Raw genomic sequence first — 26,204 nt, forward strand, 5'->3', positions numbered from 1 at the left:
CCAATATTTTATTGAGGATTTTAGTGTCTATGTTCATCAGTGATATTAGCCTGTAATTTTCTTTCTTTGTTGTGTCTTGACCTGGTTTGGGGATTATGGTAACACTGGCTTCATAGAAGGAGTTTGGGATTTTTCCCTCTTCTTGGATTTTTTGGAATAGTTTGAGGAGGGTAGGAGTTAGTTCTTCCCTAAATGTTTTGTAAAATTCGCCTGTGAAGCCATCCGGTCCAGGGCCTTTGAGTGCAGGGAGATTTTTGATTACTGTTTTAATTTCCCTCTTTGTTATTGGTCTGTTGAGACTTTCTACTTCTTCTTGATTCAGTTTTGGAAGGTTATATGTTCTAGAAATTTGTCCATTTCTTCTAGGTTGTCAAATTTCTTGCTATACATTTGTTTGTAGGAATTTCTTTCTATCGTTCAGATTTCTGTGGTATCAGTCGTGATTTCTCCTCTTCAATTTCTGATTTTGTTTATTTGAGTCCTCTCTCTTTTTTTCTTGATGAGCCTGGCTAGAGGCTTGTCGATTTTGTTTATTTTTTCAAGAACCATCTCCTAGTTTTATTGATCTTTTGCATTGTTTGTTTAGTCTCTATGTCATTTAATTCTGCTCTGATCTTGATGATTTCCTTCCTTCTTCTTGCCCTAAGCTTTGTTTGTTGTTGTTGTTCTAGTTCTTGTAGCTTTAGGGTTAGATTTTTTATTTGAGATTCTTCTATCCTTTTCAGATATGCCTGTATTGTTATGAACTTCCCTCTTAGGACTGCTTTTGCTGTGTCCCATAGGTTTTGGGCTGTTGTGTGTTCATTATCATTAGTTTCTAGAAATTCCTTGATTTCTTCTTTGATGTCATTGTTAACCCATTCATTATTTAATAGCATGTTATTCATTCTCCATGAGTTTGAGTGTCTTTGATTTTTTTCTCTGAAGTTGATTTTTAGTTTTAAGGCATTGTGGTCTGATAAGATGCTTGATATGATTTCAGTTTTCTTGAATTTGTTGAGGCTTGTTTTGTGTCCTATCGTGTGGTCTATCTTTGAAAAGGTCCCATGTACATTTGAAAAGAATGTATATTTTGTTTCTTTGAGGTGAAAAGTTCTATATATATCAGTTAAGTCCATGTGGTTTAGTGTGTTGTTCAATGCCTGTATATCCTTGGTATTTATTTGCTTTGATGATCTGTCTGTTGTTGATAATAGAGTGTTGAAGTCCCCTACTATGAGTGTGTTGTTGTTAATATCCTTCTTGTGGTCTTCTAGTATTTGCTTTATGTATTTGGGTGCTCCTATGTTGGGTGCATATATGTTCATCAGTGTTATATCTTCTTGATGGAGTGTTCCTTTAAGTATCATGAAATGTCCTTCTTTGTCTCTTTTTATTGCCCTTGCTTTGAAATCCGTTTTGTCTGATATGACGACTGCTACCCCGGCTTTTATTTTCAGGTCCGTTTGCTTAGAATATTTTTTTATATCCCTGAACTTTCAGTCTATATAAATCTTTTGTTTTGAGGTGTGTTTCTTGTAGACAGCAAATATGTGGGTCCTGTTTTCTTATCCATTCCGTTACCCTATGTCTTTTAATTGGAGCATTTAATCCATTTACATTTAAGGTTATTATTGACGTGTATTTATTCATTTCCCTTTGTACCTCTGTTCCTCTCCTCTTTTTTTCTTCTTCTTTTTTAGAACATTCCCTTTAGCATATCTTGCAATGCTGGTTTGGTGCAGATGTATTTTTTTAGTCTTCCTTTGTCTGAGAAACTCCTTATTTCACCTTCCATTTTGAAGGAGAGCCTTGCTGAGTAGAGTAGTCTTGGTTGTAGGCCTTTGTTTTTCATTGCTTGAAATATTTTTGACCATTCCCTTCTGGCTTGTAGTGTTTCTGTTGAGAAATCGGTCGATAGCCTTATCGGAGCTCCCTTGTATGTTATTTGCTGTTTTTCTCTTGCTGCTTTTAGGATTCTCTGTTTGTCTTGGAATGTTGCCATTTCAATGATGATGTGCCTTGGAGTGGGTTTATGGGGGTTCCTTTTCATTGGAACACTCTGTGCTACCTGAACTTGTATGACTTTTCTCTCATCAGGTTGGGAAAATTTTCTGTCACTATTTCTCCTATCAGTTTTTCAATTCCATGCTCCTCTTCTCCCTGTCTTATTCCGATAATCCTAATATTATTTCTTATCATGCTATCCTGTAATTCCCTTACATCTTGTTCATATTTTTTCAATCTTTTTTCATTTTGCTGTATTGTCCGGGAGTTTTTCTCTACATTATCTTCTAACTCACTAATCCGATCCTCTGCTTCGTTTAGTCTGCTTTTGACTAATTCTACTGTGTTTTTCAGTTCAGAGATTGAATTCTTCATTTGTTCCTGGTTCTTGTTAACAGTTTCTATGTCTTTTTTTATGCTGGTGTAGTTCTCTGCAAGTTCCCTGTAATTTTCTTGGAGCTGTTGGTAACTTCCTTGGAGGTTGTCATTGTTGTTTTTAAGGTTGTCAAGTATATTGAGCTTCTTCACCACCATTGTTTTGAGTTCCTTGTCTGAGATTTGGGCTATGTCTATTCCATCTACCTCTCTTTCTGTGGATTCCTCTTTTGTTTTCATTGAGAGGTTGTTTCTGCATCTTACCATGTTGGATTCTTCTTGTTTGTTTTTGTTTTTTGGGTTTGTCTGCTTTGACTTCCCACCTTTGTGGTATGAGATTGTTTATAGGAGATCTGGGGGTTTCTGTGGTGCAGTCTCTTTGATCTCCTGAGCCTGATGTTCTTGGGGTACCCTTTATGTCATTTGTTTATGCTGTCTGGTTATATTTCAGATGCTCTTTGTTAGGATCTTCCTTCTGGCTAGGTGATTGAGAGTCACTCTATCCACTTCGTCGTGAGTTCTTTTGTGGAGATGCTGTTAAAAACATAAACACACAGCCCAAGCAGGAGACCCACACCCTCAAATATATCCCCCACCCTCTAACCCACTATCGTCAGCCAATGAGACAGTATTAATATAAATGTAGCGAGATTAGAGCTTTTATACTATAAGAAGAATAGATAAGAGTTGTTTTTAGGGAGGAAAAATATGATTTTTGAGAGAGGGGATGATAGGTTAAAAATAGCTGAGACTATGCAAGACAGTAGGTAATATTTACATTGTATGTTAATAAAAATAAAAGAAAAGGATGGAAAAATGCAGAATGTAGTAAGAAAGTTGGATTGTATAGTATTGGATTTATATAGTAATTGTATTATATTTATTTAGAGTGAAAGGGAGGCTAAACTAGACACACAAACAAATAAACCGCAATTAAAGAGAAAGGATGAGAAGGAGAGATTGTATGAAACAAATTAGAGACACAGTTTTTTTTTTTTTTACCTTTCCCTTTAAGGAAGAAAAAAAAAGGAATGTTTTTACTCAGTTCAGCCTTTGTGTGTAGTCTTCTTTTTCTGCGTCCACAGCTGGTCTAATGAGGCGGGTCAGAGGTTCCTGTTCCTTGTAGCAGCGGTGCGCGCCCACGGTGGCTGGCACAGCGTGTTCCTTTGGCACCTGTTGGAGCTAGCCGAGGTCCCTTTGCGTGCGCGCGTGCGCCCCCTGCATGCACAAGGCCCCCGAGAGCTTGCCTCAGGCCTGCCTTCTCTGGCCTCTTAGGGCGGGGCCCCAGACACTCGGACACAGTGGAAGTGAGAGGTTGGCACCTGTTGGAGCTAGCCGAGGTGCCTTTGCACGCATGCCTCTGCGTGCGCAAGGCTGCCCGAGAGCTAGCCTCAGTCCTGCCGAGCCGCGCTCCGGGAGTTGGTCTCTCGCCTCTTAGGGCAGGACCCCGGACACTTGTGCATAGTGGAAGTGAGCGTCTGTGAGTCGCTGCCGCCTGCTGTTCCTGCGCCTGCCTGGGTTGACACTAGCAGAGCCTGAGCAAGTGGTCTGCGCTCTGGCCTGGCGCCCACTGGAGCTGGCTAGAGGTGTTTGCGCACGGTCTTCTGCGTGTCCAGTGGGCCCTCCCTGTGCCCACTGGGGCACTGATCTTATGTCTGTTGGGGTGTGTCCGAGGGGGACCTGGATGCGCAGTCCGGCGCTCCTGGGCCAGTGAATGAGGGCACTTCCCTATGCGCGCCCGCGCGACCCAAGGGGAGGGTTGGGGGGTAGACGAGCGCGCCTCTGCGCCTGCGCTCCTCAAGAATGGCCTACCACCCCCAAACTTTCCACCCCTCTCCACAGTTCACAAGAGAAAAATATAAAGGAAAATTACATTCTGACTTGCACAGCAGCACGCTGTCTCCTGTCCTTCAGCGCCAATGCCACTTGGTCGAGTCCCGTCTCTGCCAGCGGGCAGAGATCCGCTCTCCTCCCGACTCCTCTCTGAGGAAGCCTGTGGTCGCCAAAAATCCTTTGTGTACTTGTAGCTGCAGCTCAGGCAGCCGCCCCAGTCAGGAATCCTGTTTCGTCCCCTTTTCCTCCGCTATCCTCACTAAACAGGTTGTTCCCAGATGGATTTTCTCTAATCCAGCAGTGCCTTGGCTCGACTCCTGCCAGTGTCCAGCTGCTCACTGAGATGTTCTGTCTGCAATTTGCCCAAACTGCAGATGGGTCTCCGGAGCCTGAAAGCGCAGCCTCCCCTCACTCCTCCGCCATCTTCTCCCCCTTTAGCAGGACTATTTGTGATTGAGGACTGCTCTCTTTGTGATAGTATATGCCTTACTTTTATACCAGTAAGTTAACAATACATATTTAATTTAGCAGATTTCATAAATAAAATTAGAATGAGGTCTGAGGAGTAAGACTGAATTAAGGTAAAGAAAGCAGGGTGTAAACAGTGCTCTAGCAGAGGCAAAGCTGTCATGAGACAAGGATGTGAATAACTGAAAAAATATTTAGTACCAGCAACATGGTAAAAGTTGTAAAATAAAAACTATTGTATATTTGCAGATTCGGGTGCTGTGTTTACATTTGGAAAAACTAAATTTGCTGAAAATATTCCCAGCAAATTCTGGTTTAAAAATGATATACCTACATATCTTGCATGTGGAGATGAATATACTGCTATTATTACAGGTTAGTATTAAAATCCTAAATATTATAGATGCGTTGTGTTTTAAACATATTGCAAATAACATAAAAAGTCTTATTTTTTAAATTTTGTTAGAGAATTTTTGACAAATCCATCAATTGAATCTTAAATTATAAGTTTCCTTGGTGTATTTAAATATGAATTTCAATGCACACAACTTTCTTAGAAAAAATCTATTTTAATTATATAATCAAAAAACTATTACTGTATAATCTTTGAAACTCTTTTACACCCAACAGAGCCTGTCTACATATATATGGATGAGGTAACCTGTTTCAGCATGGAAACAATGACAGTTTTTAAGTGTAGCATTTTTATTAATTTGCAGTAACTTCATCTCACACTACATTGTGTTGAAAATGATTCAATTTATTTTCCTTTCCACCAGGAAATAATAAACTTTACATGTTTGGCAATAACAACTGGGGCCAGTTAGGATTAGGATCAAAGTCGGCTGTTTGCAAACCAACGTGTGTCAAAGGTTTGAAGTCTTTTCTTCTTTATCACTTCAAATACTTAACAAACTAAAATACTTTCATATTAATTGTGTGGTTTTTTATTTTCTGATATTTTCTTGAGTATTATTGGCATTTAACTTTATTTTTACGGTATTTAGAATTACTGTTACATGTTAGGGTCAAAAAATCACATTGATTTTAAACCCAGATACCACAAAGGAAGTAATGATTATAATATATTGCACTTGAACATTCTTTTCCCTCACTGTTTGTAAATCTCCTTAAATATTATTATTCTATATACAGAGAACCAAAAATATAATGTTAGAATTTTGGCCTTTGTTTCATTTGTTAGAGTTGAGGACGTTATGGTATTATAAAACACACTTGACCCTGCTGTATCTAGTGACTAGATGTACTAAACAAAACATCAAGACTAAGGGTATGATTTCACTTATTAGTGGAATTTAATGAACAAACTGAACTAACAAGCAAAACAGAGACAGACTCATAGATAGCAGACTGACAGCTCAGGGAGCTGAGAGGTGGGGGAGGTAGAGGGATCAAGCCAAAGAAAAGCAACTCATGAATGACATGGACAACAGTGTGGTTATTATGGTGGGAGGTGGAAGTGGAAGAGGGTATAGGGGAGGATAAATGATAATGGAAATAATAGAATAAAAATGAACTATTCAAAAAGTAAAGCCTAGGTGTTGATTAATATTACTGTTCTTACAAGGACAGGACAAAATATTTTAAATCAGGACTGTCCCAGAAAATAGGGGTCTTATAATACCTTTACAAAGATTTTTTGATGTTATGTGTAAAGCTTCTGTGCAGGTATAACCTATGAACATCACCTAGACTTGAATGGCGATGGAGATTCCTTGGGATGTGACAACAGCAGTGTTCTTTATCTTCCGAGTCAATTTTTTAATTTAAGCTCAAAATTTCAGTGTAATTTATCATACCCATGCTATTTATAGGTGGTGGTGTGGAATTTTGAAAATATTTTACTTGATCAAAAAGTATTTACTGGGTATAGTCTGCTAAACCTTTAGGTGTATCACAATGCCTATGACACTTATTCTCATATATTATCTAATAGACAAGCTAATGGTATTGTTTAGACTATGAGATCATTGACACCAGGGACTCTAGCTTAGTGATCTTTGCAGCCACTATGCTAAGCACTTAGGATATGTTCTATAAAGGTTTTTTGAATGTGTAAATGTATGAATGAAGAACTTTAGCAAAGGTATATACCTATGAATATTGTACTTAGTGTTTCATTGAATGAGGTAAAAGGTAAAATTGTTGAAATATTGGTCAGTTGAATCTCATATGCACCCCAACCAGGGACTGAACCTGCAGCCCAGGCATGTCCCCTGACTGGGAATCAAACCTGCCACCCTTTGCTTTGTGGGACTACACCCCACCAACTGAGCCACATCCCAGTCAGGGTTCTTTTGGTTATTTTGATGCACAGTTAGTTCTGAAAATTTTTGTCTTAGTTGACTTTGCAGTCAGACAGGCCTGGTTTTAAATCTTAGCTGTACCACTTATTTACCATTTGGCCTGTAGTATTTATCATTTTCATAACTATTTTGTGTTTTAATTGTCATATTTTTAGCTTTGAAACATGAAAAGGTGAAACTTGTTGCCTGTGGACGGAACCACACCCTAGTGTCAACAGGTATGGTATTCTATCTGTATGACTTCCTGCCTGATTTAAGGACTGAGGTCTCGTTCCAGTACATTTGTGACTTGGTAAAATTAATAGAAGTTATACCTTAGTAACAACAATAGGATTTTTTAAAATGTAAATGGTTAGTACAGTTGTTTGCCTTTGAAAATATGCAGATAAGTGGTGAATGGCTGAAGAAAAAGCTTGTTTCCTTGGATTATGTCAGGGGGCAGCATCTCCTTACCTGTGTGCATACCTCTTCATCTGGTGGTTCCTGTTCATGTTCTTCCTTCTTTTCTGAGAGTGAGTGGGAGCCACCCCCATCCTCACAGAAACCCCTATTGGTGTGAATCAGCACAATTTCAGTCAACATCTAAACAGGCTGTGTGTGTATAGAAATTAACAAGGTGATTCTTAAGTTTGTATGTGTGTAGTGGTTGACAGGAGTCTTAAGTTTATATGGAAAAGCAAAGGACCTAGAATAACCAAAACAGTGTTGAAAAGAACTAAATTGTAGAACTAACACTAACTGATTTCAAGACCTACCCCAACACTACAGTAATTGAGAGTGTGATATTAGCAAAAAGATAGAGAAAAGTTAATGGAACAGAATAGAATCCAGAAATAGATCCAAATGCATATGCCCAAATAGTGCTTGATAGAGGTACCAAGGCAAATCGATGGAGAAAAGGTAGTCTTTTCAGCGAATGCTGCTGGAACAATTTGATATTTAGGCTCTAGCCATTGGCCAGACCTTTCTTTTCCCTTCCATATAGTTTCTGTTGTTAGACTATTTTCACTGCCTTGGCTCCTCCTTACCTCTGCCCTATGCAGACTTTTCTTGCTTAAATGTCTTTTCTCTTCCTCAAATTCTTATCTTTTAAGATGCCGTGTAAATGTTACTTCTTCCATAGAGCTTTTGGTAACTATTCAGCTTTTTACTCATGTGGTTCTCTGAACTGTACTAAGTATTTCACAGTCCTTGTTTGCTCCATATTTGTAAATTGTGTGGTCCAATTCCATGTGGTTTTGTAGTCCCTCCCATTTGAAAGCCAGACTTATTTCCCTCAGTTAGCTTTTATCTTTTTAAAAAGATCTCATTTTTAATTTTTACTGATTCAGTTGGACTTTGCCCTCAGTTTTCCCTATTATTTAGCGAGGTTTTGACTTCATATGCATTTTTACAACAGATATCACTAGTAGTTAATATGTGTGTCTCAAAAAATCTTCATTACTCAGAGCTTACTGGTAATATTTATTATGTAGGCATGTTATACTTATTTAATAAGTAATTAACAAACATTTATAGTACTTCCAGTGAGCCAAATGCTGTTCTAAGAATTTTATAAATGTTAACTAATTTAAACTTTATAACAGCTCTATGAAGTGCGTACCATTATTATTCCTGTTTTACAGATGAGAACAAGGAGACAGGGAGAGGTTAAGTACAGCTTGACCAAGGTTACACAGCTGATAAGAGGCAAGCCAGAATTTGCACCCAGGAAATACAGCTCTGGAGTCCTTTCTCCTAAATACAGTGTTATACTGCCTTTCTAGTTAGCTAAAAAATTAGAAGAATTATAAAACATAGACTTACCACGTTTCTAATTATGTTATTGGATTTGCCTCATTTTACTTACTTGTTACTTATTATAACTTTGCTTTAATGGGTATGGAAGTTAAAATTAACAAACCATATCTCTCTTAAAATGGTTTGATTTGGATTGTAAACTAATTTAGAAATTACCTTCCTCTTTTCTGCTCTTGACTTAATAAAGTGCTGCATGAGTAAGAAAATACATTCCATACATTCTGTGCATTTCAGTTGCTATTGGGACTGTGGAATGATTTTTAAAATCTCAGAAAGAAAAGTGTATAGCCTTGCTTGTTTTACTTCATTTTTGACAATGGAATGAAGTTGTGCACCAAATTATAGGATAATGTCGGCTTTCAACTTTCTTCGCTGTTAATAGAGGGAATATCTGGTATACACTGGCTTGTCTCATAAAGATGACGACTGTAGTTTACTGATGTTTTCTTTTCTATGTGCAGAAGGAGGCAAAGTATATGCAGCTGGAGGAAATAATGAAGGACAGCTAGGACTTGGTGACACTGAAGATAGAAACACTTTTCATCTAATTGAGTTTTTTACATCCCAGTATCAGCTTAAACAACTCTCTGCTGGATCTAACACTTCAGCTGCACTAACTGGTACGACTTTTCTATTTCAAGCTGGGGCACATCCCTTTCCTTTAGACCAGGATATACCAACTCAGTAAATTGAAGAGAGCATTGCCATTTAGTTTTCTTTGATTGATGATGTGTTTTCAGAAGGCATTTAAAAAAGAACTTTAAACGATGACATATTTTTCAATTTTATGCTTATTTAGAGTTAGATGTCAACATACATTTTGAAGGTAATTGTTAAATAAATTCTTAGTTATGCTATCTACTCGTGATCTCAAGTATAATTTTCATTGTATGTTTTGAAAAACCCTTGCAGCTTTAATGAAGTTACTTTCAGAAACATCATAGAAATCTTTCGGATATATATTGTCAAAATAAAGTTTGTAACAGCCGTGGTATCTCTCTGCCTCCTTATCAAAAGCCTATATGAGGAACTTCTTTAAAATTTGGAGCCAAGATAAACCCAGCCTCACTGAAGAAGCTGCTGGTGTGCTTCTGGTCCAAGTCTGGAGAACTCTGTAACTTACGGTGTTGCTCTGGCTGTCAGGAAAACCAGAGTCAGCTCTGAGGCTCCATCCTTCAATTCTGTCAGCAGCACAGTTAGCATTTTGACATCTTTCTGTTGGTTCTTACCTTCAATTTTTCTTTTATTTGCCTTATTATTAAATCAATTCAAAGGTAAAATTTTAAATTAATTAAAAGATAAATAAATCTTGATGATTTCTTTCTAAAATATTTTCCTCGTTTAGCTTTCCCAGAAATCAAAACCCTTATCAGAAAGAACATAAGTTAAACTGTATTTGAGATGTGATGTATGCTAATATATTTCCTGATTTTCTGAAGCTAGGTTATATGTTTCAAGTGTAAATTGTAAACAAAAAAATGTGGGGGGATACACTTCCTTTTCTTTATTTAAAGCATCATTCCCTCAGTGTTCTCAGAGCTAGGTCTTCTAGGCCCTTTTGACCTGGGACTAACTTGCTCAGGAGATGATGTCCATTGTGGCTTGTGGCATCATTTAGTTCAGTTGCAGGTAGACTGCATGAAAGGAAGAAACCATTTTTTGTTTAGAGGCATTAAAATAAGAGAAGGTTATTATAGGAGAGGACATTCTGTCATTGCTATTAAGATAAAAATATGGACATGACTGAAGTGTTGTACATAAAGCTAGTTTTTGTCCTATATCATTATAGAAGTATTTTGTACTAGAAATAGAACTGTTAAGTAGGTAAGTGGTATAAATGTCTTTGGAGTACTTTTCTTTTAAGCACATAGTTTTTTCTAAGTTACAAAATAAATGAGTCATTGGAAATATAATAACTTTATAGCCCTGCCACTTTTTAAAACCTTTATTCCTCCTTGTATTTTCTTTATAGAGGATGGAAAACTTTTTATGTGGGGAGAAAATTCTGATGGACAGATTGCCTTAAATAATCAATCTAGTGTGTGTGTTCCTCATCAAGTGACTGTTGGGAAACCTATTGCCTGGATCTCTTGTGGATATTACCATTCAGCTTTTGTAACAAGTAAGACTGAACATTTTGAATTCATCATGTTATCTCCCATTTCTAAGTTCTTAGTTAATAATAAAATGATACAACATTCTACAGTTCTATAGGAATAACGCCATGCTAGTCTGTGTAATGAAATAATTTTGGTCTGTTTTAACAGTATTTCTCCATTTGAGTAATGAGAGTTTATCATTTCAAACTCTCTTTGACTTGTTAACTTTTTGATGAATATTAGGTATATTAGAAAAACAAATTTTATGTTAGAAACTTTTAAATTTTGGATCTCAAACCGTTGGAATAATTTGGTTTGAAAAACAAGACCTGTAGCCCACTTTCCTCTGGATCTATTTGCCTATGTACTTTGGCCTATTCTACTCTTGTCCTGAAAATTAGTTTTATTATTTCAATAAATGAAGTATAAACTTTTATTGTGTGAACAAGGATAAAGACTAGATGGAAAAGAAGAAAGGTTGGTATTGGATATGATTTCCTTTGCTGGGATTTTTCTCAGCATCCTCAATTTCTCCCTTTCCTGGACTCACTGGCAGCTGTTTCTATCTTAGTTAAAATATTTGAAATATTGGACTCTATTATAGTCTAAATCTACACTAGTAATAATAGAAGTATGATCATGGCTTTCCGTCCTATTGATGGTTTTTCTAACAGTAAAATAGCTGGAGGAAACAGTGTTGTGGGCCTTCTTAGACCCCTCTCTCTCTAAATTTTTGATTTATACATTTACTCCTTATTCCATGCACCTTGGATTCAGTTTTAGAAAGTTCCAGTTGACTTATGTCAGTGCTGCTCAGACTTACCAGTGAATTGGTAGCAGTTTGGTACTAAGAGACAGCAAAATCCACCTTGGTTGGTATTGTTCACCACTGTATCAGTTTGTATCTTGAACGAACTGTTAATCAATATTGTCAAAGGAGGAAGTAAGTGAATGAGTGACCAATTAATTGCGTTTCTTGGGGCAGTACTACCTACCAACTTATTAGTAACTTTAGGGTCCTGAGTTTGGTGTAGTCTGTGCTCACTTTGTTCATAAAACAAAACAAAAAAGGAAAGAAAAAAGATAAATAGGAAAACAATAAAAACAAGCAAAAGCCAGAGTGACTCTTAAGACTAAAGTCTGCTTTAGCCAGTAGGGGAAGAAATGGAATTGAATTGTTCATCTTAACCAACAAGTGTTAAATTGAGCTTTTTTGCTGTTTCATTGTTTTTGTGCCTTAAAAAAATAGCTTTATTGAGATATAGCACACATATCATACAATTCACCCATGTTAAGGTATGAAGAGCACCAGGAATTTATAGACAGAGGTGGAATGGGATGCTTCTGTACTTAGTAACTTGTTTCATATGAGGCAAAAGGCATGGGAAAAGGGGAAGTGTGCTGACTTACTGAGTACCTCTTCTGTGCCAATGTTTGCTAAATACTTCCATTAAAAACATGTGGAAAACCATTATAGCTATGTTTTCAGTATTTGACCGAGTTTTTAAAATTAAAATATATTTGGCATATATTATGTTAGTCTCATGTTTGACCAAGTTTTAAGTAGTACATACCATGTGTATTGGATATCCCACAACTTCCCTGAGTTCCGTGATTTGCTGGAAGGACTCTCAAAAGCTTCAGTAGCAGATTATACACATGGCTAAGATTTATTACAGCAAAGGATACAGAACAAAAGCAACAAGAAAAGTATATGTATCGATGGAGTCTAGAGAGGTCCAGCATAGGGTTCTTAGTTCTTCCTCTTCCTTGGTCACATAGGACATGCTTTCTCTTTGGCAGCAAACTTCAGGGACATGTGTGGAATGTCTGCCTGGGGAAGCCCACTATAGTCTCAAGGTCTGAGGCCTTTATGCATGGCACTGATTAAGTAGGCACATCCTGCTAGCAACTGGCCACAGCATCTGAAACTCCAGTCCCTCAACAGTGAAACCAGGTGTACCTCATCGATGTTGATGTTTGTGCACAGTAACCCTAAGAAGCTAAGCTGGCATAGGTGTGCATAACAAAATCATCAATTGCTAACATAAAGAATATTTCAGGGGCCGTATTCCCAGCGGTTGGTCACTGATCAGTCATGGTTCTCTTAGAGACCGGCAGTTAATAAGCAACAAGACATGCTGTGTTACCTCTTTCCTCACACCAATGGTGATATGTTCTGCATCATTTAGATTAGATTATATATTTACAAAGGTTTTTAAATTCCTACTTTATAGAACTCATTTCAGTTCATAGAAATGAATAAGAGAAATTTCCTACTTTGAAGAAGTTCGTAGTCATATTATAGTGCAGTAACTGTAATAAGAGAAGCAAGTCTGTAGCGTTGGTATTGACAAGGCAGTGATTAAATGTCAGGTTCCTTCATAAGAATCTGGAGAAAGTACCATCTAACAGTAAAATCTGTTTTCTTAAGATACATAAGATATATTTACTCAGTTTTCTGAACTGAGTAAATATATTGAGTTTACTGAGTTTTCTGAAACAAATTTAATAGAAAGGAATTATTTATTCAATTATTCAACAGCTATTCATTACATGCTCAGTGTACTAGATAGACACTACTAGGTTTTTGGAATACCTTAGTGAACATTACAAAATGTATGTCCTTATGGGAGATTAATGTCTCGTCATTATGCTTTATTAAAAGGAAGCAGAAGTAAGATAGCCTTCTCTTTCGTTAAACAGCTAAAATAATTTCCTAGTTGTTTCTTAGTGGTGATGGTAGTGAATTATTTGTGAAGATTTAGGATTATGATAATCAAAGGGAAAATAAAATCTGCCTTTATTGCCTCACCATATAGTAAAAATATCTCAAGAAGTTCAAATTTATTAAGTTGTCATTTTCTAACTTTTTTGTTGAACATGAGAACATGTACTTAAAAAGCGAGGGTCTTGTTCATATTAATGTCATCGTTGATCACTTTTATTTTTCTTTAATAGTGGAGGGAGAACTGTATACATTTGGAGAACCTGAATGTGGGAAGTTAGGTCTTCCCAAAAAGCTACTGATGAATCACAGAGTACCCCAACTGGTACCTGGAATTCCTGAGAAAGTGATCCAAGTAGCTTGTGGTGGAGGGCATACAGTAGTACTCACAGGTATGTGGGAACGCTGCTGATCCGTTTCTTGCTTTCTATGGTAGCTAATGAAAAAAACACTTTAATATCTTTTTTTATCATGGTATGAACATTTATCATCTAATTTACTCATTAAGTGATTGTTATTTTTATTTATGTTTATTGTTTATGCTATTACAGTTCTCCCCACTTTTTCTCCCTTTGCCCACTTCTACCATCCCCAACCCTCCACTCCCTCAGTCAATCCCCATATCGTTGTCTATGTCCATGGGTCATGCATAAATGTTCTTCGGTTAATCCTTTCACCATCTTTCATTCAGTTCCCCTCTCTGGCAGCTGTCAGTCTGTTCCCTGTATCTATGCTTCTGTTTCTGTTTTGTTTGTTAGTTTATTATGTTCATCAGATTCCACATATGAGTTTATATAATACAGTATTATCTATAGGCACAGTGTTATATGGCAAATTACTAGAACTTACCTTACATAGCTGAAACTTTTATACATGTTGATTAGCAACTCCCCTGTCCTCCCTCTCAGCTCCTGGCAACCACCATTCTAGTCTCTTGATTCTGTGAGTTTGACTATTTTAGATAGCTCATATGAATTGACCTTGGATCTTTTCCTGTTAAGATACTCACCTTTTATTCCTGTATTTAATATACATTTCTGGCCTATGGAAGAATTTCTTAAGTAGAAAAAATGAATTTTGTTGAATTGTTTTCACTAACTGATATTTTCATGATCTGAATACCTTGAATGGCAGCAAATGACATTGCTTTTAGCTCAGTTTCAAGGACAAACTTTTCCATATGTATATAGAAGTATATGTTTTTCATTTGTATTGGAAATATATAGGTTTTCCATATATGCATGTATATACATTCCATATTTACCTAAAATTGACACTTTTTCTGAAATATTTTGTTTTGGAGAAGCTCCCTTTTCATGTTGTTTTGCACAGTAATTGATAATTCTTTTCTTTGTGGCATTCACCATGTATAACTTGGTGATTTCTGTGTTATTTTTATGTTCTGTTATAGTAATTCATTAAAAAGTGTTAAGGTTTTAAATTACAGGTAATAAAAGAAAGTTAGAACCTTAATAGTAATGTCACTTTTGGCTTCTGAATTTTGCATCTAGTATGAGATGTCATTTCTCAGGATTCTAGTTAATATATTAAGATATACTTACTACTTGATAATATACTTACTAAATTGATGCTCCCAAATTTGTTCAGCATTACCTTTATTTTAGGTGAGTAGTATAGAGGTAATATAGTTGGGTGGTGAATTATGATTTCTTTTTGGATAAAAAGAAGTAAACAGTTTCTGAAATCACTATTAATCTTCAGTAACACAAAGCCAGAAGTATTCTAGATAAATTTTGAATAGTATCCAATTCCCAGATGATATGCTTAATATTGCAAGGTGATTGAACAATAGTTTATCTTTAGATTTTTCCCTCTAACCTAGCTTTTCCTTGGCTTTTTCTTTCTTTGTTATTTTCTTAATCTTCACCTGAGGATATGTTTTACTGATTTTAGAGAGAGAGGAAGGGTGGGGCTCGGGGGGGGGGGGGAGAAAGGGAAAAAGAGAAAGAAACATCAATGTGAGAGAGAAACACCAATCAGTGCCTTCCATATGTGCCCCAACCAGGGATTGAACCTGAAACATAGGTATGTGCCTTTATAACATTTAACAATGTAACTCGATGTTAAAAATAATACTATATTGGAAAAATAATTTTATTAGTTGGCTTCAGATCAATAGTACTATAATTTCACAGAATACATTTGATCTCGTGACTAGTAATTTGTTACCCTGGAGAGATCTTAGTTTGCACAAACACAATCTGGAGAATTTAAGTTCTTACTTTTCAAGGGATCCACATTTCGTTAAGGACCCTACCTTATAATCAGCCTTTTCTTGTCTTTTGGTAACTGCTGTGGCTGACATACAAGATGACATCTATCACTCTGCCTCACTTAGTGTGTCCAAGTTCCAGTCTGACACTTTCTCAATAGCAGTCCATTATTTCCCTGATTCTAAGGAGAAACTAATCATACTATCACTCATTAATACAACCAGTAATTGTATTTTCTAATCTACCATAGTCATATTTAAATATTATGTTTTAAATTCATCAGCAACAAACTAATTTAAATTACCTTTGCAGTATTTTAATGAATGATACCTAAATAGATTTTAAGATCAGAGTTATAGCTACAAGGAAAAACAACACTGGGGAAGACCCCATTAGAATCATCTAATCTAAAAGCCCTTTGCTTTAGTGAAGGGTACAGTTTAGAACAGATACTCCTTAAAAGGTCTTGCAAAGTGTTCTATAACTCTTAGGTATTCAATTTAATCCTTAGTAAAAGTACTGGTCAATACACTCATCAGGTCAATTTCTTCTCAGGACTAAGGATCTGTTTTGTTATTGCTTTATTGTGGCTTCATATCCTTGACACAGCATAATTTTTAAGAATTAATGTCTACATGTCTTATTTATGAAATAAACATAACTTTTCAGACAGAAAAAAATGTAAGGTCATCATAGTAGATAGCTATGTGTTCAGCAATCAGTATCTTCCATTGTCAGAATAAGATGAGTTGATTAGGTAATTACTTTTTAGAAAAATATTCTTTTCTAATTTATTTTTTATTGAATTTATTGGGATGATACTGGTTAATAAAATTATATAGGTTTCAATCTGTATATTTTTTTATGTGTTTACCATCCCAATTCAAGTCTCTTCCATCACCATTTTATCTCCCTCTTTACCCTCTTCTACCTCCCCCTACGCCCTCCCTTTCCTTCTGGCAATACTGTTGTCTGTGTCCTTGAGTCTTTCTTCTTTTCCTTTGCTTAATTCCTTCACCCTTATCACCAAGCCCCCAACAGCCCCCCCTCCCTGCCTCTGACAGCTGTCATTCTATTCTCTGTATCCATGAGTCTGTGTCCACTTTGTTGGTTTATTTGGTTCATTAGATTCCACATATAAGTGAAATTATATGGTACTTGTCTTTCTCCACCTGGTTTATTTAACTTAGCATAATATTCTCAAGGTTCATCCATGCTGTTGCAAGAGGTATGATTTCCTTCTTTTTTATGGCTGAGTAGTATTCCATTGTGTAAATGTATCACAGAATTTACATCTGAATGTCCTGTGTTTTAAAACCTGTATGAATGTTTTCTCATTTAATCCTCACAGAAACTCTTATTAGAGAAGGATTATAATATCAGAGAATTTAAGTAACCTTCCTACTTGCCACAGCTAGTAATAATAAGGAAGGTTTGGGTTCCTGCTTGAATCCAAAGCTCTTTTTCTTCTTTGTAGCAGGAGAGTCAATGTACTGAACTCTGAACAAGTAAATTAATATCATAAACACTGTTTCCTAATGCAGTGGCCAGTGAGAGTTGTGTGTCTAAAATAACCCTTTCATTCCCACTCATCTTGTTTTTGTGTTTTTCCATTTCTAGAGAATACATGAGCATAATATTTACCAAGTTATTGAAGGTCCTTTGGAATCACTTAAAAGTATTAATACAGATGAAAACATTTGTACCCTCCTGTCATTATTATTGCATTTCCTAGTAAATGTGTTTCTGTTTTTAAGTTCTCTTGCAAATTCTCTTATGAAATTGTTTTACAAAATAGACTTCTATTAAACTACTTTTGAAAATAAAGGCTTTTTCTACAGGAAACACTTTATTTTTTAATTTATGGCATTGAAAGGAATTAGCTTAATGCCAATTGATACCTTTTAAAGAACTGAGTGGTAATTATAGAGACATTTTAGGTAGTTCACTGACATGTATTTTTAGCAGTTTCTTTTATTGGTTATATGTAAAGATGAAATCAGGCCCATACCATAATTTTTACAGTTGTGTACCTTGTCATTTTCCCTCTTCCTTCATTATTGAGAAATGTATACATAAGTATTAAGTATTCTCATATAGGTATTTATGTCAGAGATACTTAACCTTCATTGTGAAAGGTTAAATATCACAATTTTTCTAGATATATGTAATGGTGACAGTGTCTGCTTCTCCGCAATCCTTTTCTTATATTCGCCCTTTCCCTTTCAGAGAAAGCTGTGTACACCTTTGGGCTGGGACAGTTTGGTCAGCTGGGTCTTGGAACTTTTCTTTTTGAAACTTCAGAACCCCAAATAATTGAGTCTGTTAAGGACCAGAAAATAACTTTTGTTTCCTGTGGAGAAAATCACACAGCTTTGGTAACAGGTACTGATGATATTTCTGGAATGTATTTATAGAACTGGATATATTTTAGTACAAAATAAATATGATGTGAAGTTAATGTATCTAATTTAAACAAGGAATTAATAACTGAGAAAATTGAATTCCTTGTTTAATATGCCAAAATATAAAGTTGTAAACCCTTTTAAAATTTAAATTTAATTTAAAATCAGTGTACATGATCCAAAGATTTAGAACCTCAGAATGTGTCAGTGGTGTCAGAGATAAGACTGTAGTATTTTACTTTGGCAGAAGGGTGGAATCTTTTTGAAACTTTATCAGTTTGAAGGTTCTTAATTCTGCTCAGGCCAGAGGGAAAAGTCTTACAAGAAAGAAATTTATTTTGTGTATATCCACATACCTATTATTTTTATTACTATTTTAATTCTTATTGTTTGTTGTGAAATTGGTTAATAAAATCATATAGGTTTCAAATGTATAATTCTGTATTCCCCAGATCTGTTTGCTAGGAAAAAAAGGAACTTATTTTTATTTTTAAGTATATTTTATTGATGATGCTGTTACAGTTGTCCCAATTTTTTCCCCTTTTCTCTCTCTGCCCAGTACCCCCCTTCACTCCAGCAATCTTCCCCCTTAGTTCATGTCCATGGGTCATGCATGTAAGTTGTTTGGCTTCACCCTTTGCTATACTATTCTTAACATTGGCCTGTCTATTTTGTTCCTACCAGTTATGCTTCTCGATCCCTGCACCATTTCCCCCTTTCACCCTTTTGCCTTCCCAGCTGATGACCCTCCAAATGATCCCCAGACCTATGATTCTGTTCCTGTTCTGGTGGTTTGCTTAGTTGGATTTTGTTTTTATTTTTTCGATTCAATTGGTGATAGCTGTGCATTTGTTGTCATTTTAATGTTCATACTTTTGATCTTCTTTTTCTTAAATAAGCCCTTTTAACATTTCATATAATAATGGCTTGGTGGTGATGAACTCCTTTAGCTTTACCTTGTCTGGGAAGCACTTTATCTGCCCTTCCATGCTAAATGATAGCTTTGATGGACAGAGTAATCTTGGTTGTAGGTTCTTGCTTTTCATCACTTTGAATACTTCTTGCCAGCCCCTTCTTGTCTGCAAGGTTTCTTTTGAGAAATCAGCTGACAGTCTTATGGGAACTCCTTTGCTTTTCTCTTGCTGCTTTTAAGATTCTCTCTTTATCTTTCATCTTTGGCATTTTAATTATGATGTGTCTTGGTGTGGTCCCCTTTGGGTCCATCTTTTTTGGGACTCTGTGCTTCCTGGACCTGCATGTCTATTTCCTTTACCAAATTTGGGAACTTATTTTAAATCATTCTCCCTGTTCAATCTGACACAGCTACATCCAGGCTAAGTTTTTTATGATGCTTTTGCCTCCAGGAGGCGTTTTTAAGAGTGACCCTTTCTTACTTGCTCCACAGTGATGGAAAAGCATCTCAGACACCACTAAATGAATATGTGAGTCCTCTAGATCTTTCACTCTGTGTTTTCTCCTTTATCCAGAGAAATGCTGCATTGGGCCAACTTGAAACCTCAGAAACGAGGTGCTGCTAATGTAGGACTTAATAAAGATCTTTTCCTAAAATTACTGATTCAATTACTTGTAGGTAATTGAGATATTCCACAATTTTAATTGCTTTAGAGCAAAAGGCTCTGTAATTTCCCTATTTCCAGCTCACATTTCTATCTAAATGAAACATTAAAAAGTTAGAAACCATAGTGTTTTAGAATAATCTACATACTGCTATTTCTTCTTAAATTTAATCTTATTCTTATTTATTATATTACAGTTGTCCCAGTTTTTCCCCCTTTGCCCTTCTCTGTCCCATCCTCTGCTCCCACAGTCCAGATACTGCTATTTCTATATTTATTCCCCTTTTAAAAAGCTACTGCTACAGTGGAGCTCATCTATTGGTGTGTGGTTAGGGGAACTAGGAATCAGCAAATACAGGGTCCTACAGTACACTGTCTCTTCTTCCTAAAGAACCTTTCAAAGAGACATACCTGCCCATTTTCATGTATTGATGTCTTTGCTAATATAGCATGAAATTGAGCATATATATACAAATATATATATCCAATTGTATGTTATAACACAGATAATTGAACAGTAACTTTGGTTGCCTTTTTGCTCATGAATCCTCCCCAGTGGAGGATTTTTTTTCTCCAGGATTAATGAGAAGTATGTAGTAAGTTATCTATATGTTCTTGCCAGTTCCCCATTATAGCCAGTGGCTCATGTTTTAAAAAGCTCTCTGAGATTGAAAGTGGAGTCAGGTGGCTTGTATCAGAATTTGTCTTTTTCTGGCTAAAGATAATCAAATTAAAGGGGCAAACCTTAAGAAAGTGTTTTGGATAAAGAAATCAGGGTCAAAGGAAGGAGGAGAAAGGCAAAAAGATGATAAGGAATATATATATATATATAAAGAAGGGAAATAAGTAAGAATTGTAAGAGTGTACATTTAGAGCCTAAACACTGATTATTGCTGAGTTGGTAGGGAATCTATTTATTTTTGTACATTAAATTTTGAACTTCCCACTTTATTGAATTATGTTATCTCTTATCTTTCAGTCAGTTCTCTTGGATTTTCTTAGTATGCAGTTACTTTGCCATCTTCAGCTAGAAGTTGCCAAATGTGATATTACAATTTTCTGGCTTAAAACTCCATTTAGCTTATTATTGCCCTAGGATAGAGTTCAGAAATTCTTAAGATGAACTAACAGGATTTGTGTTATGGTTCCTTCTTACCTCTTCAGACTCATCTTATACCACTCTCCCCTTGTGCTTCAGGCACGTTGATTGCCTTTCAATTTCTTAACTATGCTATATATATATATATATACATATATATACACATATGTGTGTTTATATATATATATATATATATACACACATATATATATATATATATTTTTTTTTTTTTAAATTCAGAGCCTTTGTATGTACTACTGCTAACTCTGCCTGGAAGATTCTTTGTTGCCTTTTTCTTGCAGCTAAACTCTGATCATCATTTACGCTCCAGTTTGAAAGCCCTCCCTAGTCCCCAGACTATTGGGAGATCATCCCCCTCCTCTACCCATACTAGCACCGTTCTGTTTACTTTTACTTTCATGGCACTTACCCCACTTGAGATGGAGGTTATGAAGGAAGGGCTTGAGGATGAAGGTTCAGAATCGCTGCTACAGCAATGGAGCAAAAGAGTTAAGAGAAGCAACAAGATTATTCATTATCATTGTTGGGTCCACCTATATAGGGGACCCCCAGTATTGGTACAGGGATTAGTCAGCATGGATAGTTTATGGCATTTTCATCAGCAGAGTTCCACCGCCCAGGAGCAGAGCTAGTAAAAAAGGCAGCTGGATTGATCTAAGCCAGTAGTTTTCCACCCGTGGTGATTTTGCCCCCTGCCCCTCAGGGGACACATAGCATTATCTGGAGATATTTTTGATTGTCACAACTGCAGAGACAGGGTTGAGAAACCCTGATCTAATCAATGAATGGAGGAAAAAGGAAAATGGGTAATATTTGGATGTAAAGGGTAAGAATAGAAATAAATCTCTTTCCCCCTGAGAAGATAGTGTGTAGCATGAGATCTCATGCTGGATGGCTGCTGCTCCACACAAGGCCTCACACAGCTTGGTTTCAACTTTACAAACCACCAAAGGCTTAGTGATTTATTCTCAGAGTATCTGTTGTCTTAATATTATGTGCCAGATCACAGAGACAATAGAGAGTATGGAAACATAAACAAATCAGGGTAAGTTCAATGCATAATATGAGGGGAAAATTACAATTGCATTGTAAGTAATTATATTTGTTTATTTACAAATAAATTCATACAGCTAACACTTTTATAATTCTCTCTCTTTTGCATTTTAGATATAGGCCATATATATACTTTTGGAGATGGTCACTATGGAAAACTAGGGCTTGGAATGGAGAATTTTACCAATCAGTTTGTTCCTACTTTGTGCCCTAATTTTTTGAGATTCAGAGTTTCTTTGGTGAGGGTTACTTTTTCCTGTTTATATTTTCATATTCCTTAATTTTAGTCTTTCAGTATTTTATAGAAAATAAACACTTTTATGTTTACATGAAAGAATATCATGACTATATCTAATAAATATACTTATTTCCTAAAAGTCAAATGTCAGACATAATGTCACTTGACTGGAAATCAGTCCCTTTCCTAATTTTCCTTCATAGTATCTTCCTTTGTGCCCTAATATAGAGTCTCCTATTTTATTCTCATATGTCTCTTGAAAGTCTGGACTGTGCCATGCTTGAAAGCTCTGTGACTCCTATAGCACCCAGCAGAGTACCTTACTCACAGTAGTCATCTATAAATATTTGTTGAATTAGATATTACTAAGACTCTCAAATTGTGCACAAGAGAAAATCTGATAATTAATGAAGAGTTTTAAAATTATGTTTTTTTGGCTAAATGTTATTTAGATAGGAAGATATTGTTTCAAGTGTTATCCCCAGCAGGCATCTCGTATCTGTTGATTCTAACGCTTTTGCTGATTAAGAACTACAGACTTGAAAAATCTATTCCTTTGGTGATGATATCACTTGACATTTTTTTCTCCAAAATCTCAGTGCCTATTACTATAGAATATTTCCATTCTTTGATACCCACTTACTGAACCCCTACTTTGAATAAGATACTGAGTATAAGGAATAGAAAGCGTATAGTAATGAACAAAATAATCAAATCCTCATTCACTGAGCTTATGGTCTTATAGGAAAGATCATTTTTAAAAGTGCTGTACAGAAATATATAAATTTTAACTTTGAAAATATAAGGGAAAGGTTCAGAATATGCTATCCTTATGCTACTATGTACACTATAAAGCTGCTAAAAATCTGTGTACTGCAAATACTACACAATGGTTTTTAAGTACTTTATTGAAAGTACGTTATTTCTCAAAATCCTTTGACTGTTTATTTTTCATTATTCCATCATTGTGTGTGCTTGCATTTTGCTCTAAGGACTTAAAAAATTTCATGTAAAGAAAAAGGCTTCGAGACATAATTAGCTCAGGAGACTGATTTATTATTGGATTACCTTTTTCCAAGTAGAATTTCTCTGAGTAATTTTTTCAAGTAATGAACGTGTTGCTTTCAGATTAAAATAACATGTTCTAACTTGTAAGGAGAATTGTCACATTACATCTGGTTTTATATCTATACTATATCAAATGATTTTTTTCTCTATACTATCTAAAATTGAAAGTAAAATTGTATGTTAAACTTGTTCTAATTTTCAGTGGTAGGATTTAATGAAAAGAATATGCAGTTGACTCTTAAACAATGTAGGAGTTAGGGGTGCCAACCCAGAAAGTAGAAAAACTATAACTTTTGACTTCCCCAAAACTTAAGTACAATCATCTCTCAGTATCCACAGGGGATTGTTTCTAGATACCAAAATCCACAAATGCTCAATTCCATTGTATAAAATGATGTAGAACAATGCATACAGTCAGCCCTCTGCATCTGCAGATTCCCAACTGTGGTTTGGAAATACTGTTTTTGATCCATAGTTGGTTAAATCCACGGATGTGAAACCCAGGGATATAGAGGGCTGACTGTTTATTTTTTTAAAATGAGCTTGGTTGGCTAGAGCATTGTCCTGATACAGTAAGGTTGTGGGTTTGATTCCTGGTCAGGGCACACACAAGAATCAACCAATGAATACATATATAAGCGGAACAACAAATTGATCTCTCTCTCTCCCTCTCTCCCTCCCTCCTCCCCCACCCCCTTTCTTTCTCTCTCTCTAAAAATCAACAAATAATTTTTAAAATAAAAAATTAACATATAAGTAGATCTGTGTAGTTCAAACCCATGTGTTCAACGGTCAGTTGTATAATTCATGTATGTGTGTGTGTCTATAGATAGTCATTCAATATAGAAAGTCTGCCACTAAGTAAATGTTTTGTAGCTGAAAACTGTTAAAAACATATTTGTGTTTGAAGCCAGTATCAATTAATTTATCTGTGGATTTATGCTGCAGGTTGCCTGTGGTGGATGTCACATGATAGTTTTTGCCACTCCAAGACATACTATAGAAAGATTTCAACTTGAGGAAATGTGTGATCCTTGCATACCTGGAGCAACTTCTTTGCCTGTCAGTAACCTGACCTCAGGAGACGTACTGCATAGATCTTTATCAGCACGTGTACGTCGAAGAGAGAGGGTACAGTTGTGTCCTATTCTATATAATAATATTGTCTAGCACTGCAAAGAAAATTGGAAGAAAAAAATCCATTTCTTAAAAAAATTAATGAAGGCTCTTGCCGGATACATTTACTGAATAAAGTTATTAAAGTTGAGGCCATACAAACTTTTAAAGGAAACTCAGAGTTAAGCTATTAAACATACAAATTAGAAAATTCAAATTATAGTGGATAACGTTGGCTTATAGACAATGATACTTACCACTATCTTATTACCTCAGATTGAATACTGAGTTGTTTTCTCAACTATATGTGTACTGACTTTTACTTTGCTTTTATCTTTTAGTTATACCTCATGAGCAGTGGAAAGTTATACATTGTAAACAATGAAACGTGGAAAACAAAGAAATAAGGCCTTCAGTTTGAGAGAGGGGATATTTTTTCTCAATTAAATTTAGAGCGTCTAGTTCTGTGCTTTAAAATTATTTCAGTGATACTAATTAAAAATAATAAAATGCCAGATTTTTACAGAGAACATTCCTCTTTTTTAAAAAAATAGTTTAAGCTGTAAAACATATTCCTTTTGAGGTATAAGTCTAAATTTGACTTTTTATTATGAAAAAGTAGCTATAGAAAGATTGAGAAATATCCCATAATTATTTTGTAGCTGTTGTTTATGTCTCATGAATAATTTTTTGTTAATTAAGGAAGGCAGACAGAATACACATATACTTTTCCCCATCGTGTGAAAAACAGGTTTCCAAATTGACAGTTTAGAGCAACTTATACACATAGACAACAGCAACAGTTTTAGCCCTTGGGAATTATAAAAAGTGGATTGTATGGGACATTGGCCAGCTTTGAAGTCTCTCAAATATATTTAGCAACCACAGGGTAGTTGATGTCTATATTAAATATATAACACCATCTAGCAGTTTATTTAACCTTTTCTTTTCAAGGAGAAATCCCCAGATTCTCTTCAAATGACAGAAACACTACCTCCAGTTAAAGGGACTGTTGGGCCACCTATTCATTTCCCCCTGACTTCAGTTTCTTTATGTACATCTACAACTAACCTGCTAGAGAAAATAATGACTGAAAAGCAGGGCCACATGGAGCCTGTGGAACCAGGTAATATTTGATAGACACTCTTTCTGCTCTCAGAAAAAAAGAGGTACCTTTATTCCTGTTTTCATATTTACCTTAAGATGTTTTTTACAATTAAATTGTTTTCTTCCTAATTAAAGACTTATATCTCTCATTTGAACTCAAATCCAGGAATGCTCTTTCAAAGAGCAAGCCTTGTCACTGACCCTAAAAATTCCGATAATAATAGCAGCATATCTTTACAGGGTGATATTTGACATACATAGTGCCTTAATTTACATTATCTCCTTTAAACCCTGAAGTAGCTCTGTGAATTCAATCAGAGTTATATTCTTTATTTTTACAGATGAGAAAAGCAAGGCTTGAAGATTGAGTGACCTGTCCAAGGTTGCTCAGCTTATAAATGAAGTGAATAGGTTTGAATGCCAGGACTTCTGGACCTATGTGATGTTCTGCATTTAGGCAGCATACCATAGTGGTTAAGAGCCTGGTGTATGGAGTTAAATTGATCTGGGGCCAGATGACAGCTCTGACATTCATTAACTATGTGACTGACTTCGGGAAAGTTGCTTAGTTTTTCTAAGCCTCAGTTTCCCTATCTTTGAAGTGAGTTTAATAATACCTACTTTAGAGAGTGAGTGTGACAGTTAAATAAAGCGTATAATATGTTTAGCA

General features: G+C 35.7%; 1 protein-coding gene across 3 annotated transcripts in view; it reads left to right on the plus strand.

Annotated features, from left to right (window-relative positions):
• RPGR (retinitis pigmentosa GTPase regulator) overlaps positions 1 to 26,204 on the plus strand; it is a 52,766-nt gene that overhangs the window by 3,944 nt on the left and 22,618 nt on the right. For all 3 annotated transcript variants that reach the window (XM_090265408.1, XM_090265409.1, XM_090265410.1), the window contains exons 2-11: positions 4,912 to 5,037; positions 5,442 to 5,534; positions 7,145 to 7,207; positions 9,251 to 9,409; positions 10,762 to 10,911; positions 13,850 to 14,008; positions 18,080 to 18,235; positions 22,120 to 22,244; positions 24,260 to 24,442; positions 25,382 to 25,553. In XM_090265408.1, coding sequence (XP_090121534.1) covers positions 4,912 to 5,037; positions 5,442 to 5,534; positions 7,145 to 7,207; positions 9,251 to 9,409; positions 10,762 to 10,911; positions 13,850 to 14,008; positions 18,080 to 18,235; positions 22,120 to 22,244; positions 24,260 to 24,442; positions 25,382 to 25,553 — 1,386 coding nt within the window. The remainder of the gene's footprint in view (positions 1 to 4,911; positions 5,038 to 5,441; positions 5,535 to 7,144; positions 7,208 to 9,250; positions 9,410 to 10,761; positions 10,912 to 13,849; positions 14,009 to 18,079; positions 18,236 to 22,119; positions 22,245 to 24,259; positions 24,443 to 25,381; positions 25,554 to 26,204) is intronic.

This window comes from Furipterus horrens, unplaced genomic scaffold (genome assembly GCF_987537825.1).
Source record: "Furipterus horrens unplaced genomic scaffold, mFurHor1.1.pri manual_scaffold_17, whole genome shotgun sequence".
Taxonomy (NCBI): Eukaryota; Metazoa; Chordata; class Mammalia; order Chiroptera; family Furipteridae; genus Furipterus; species Furipterus horrens.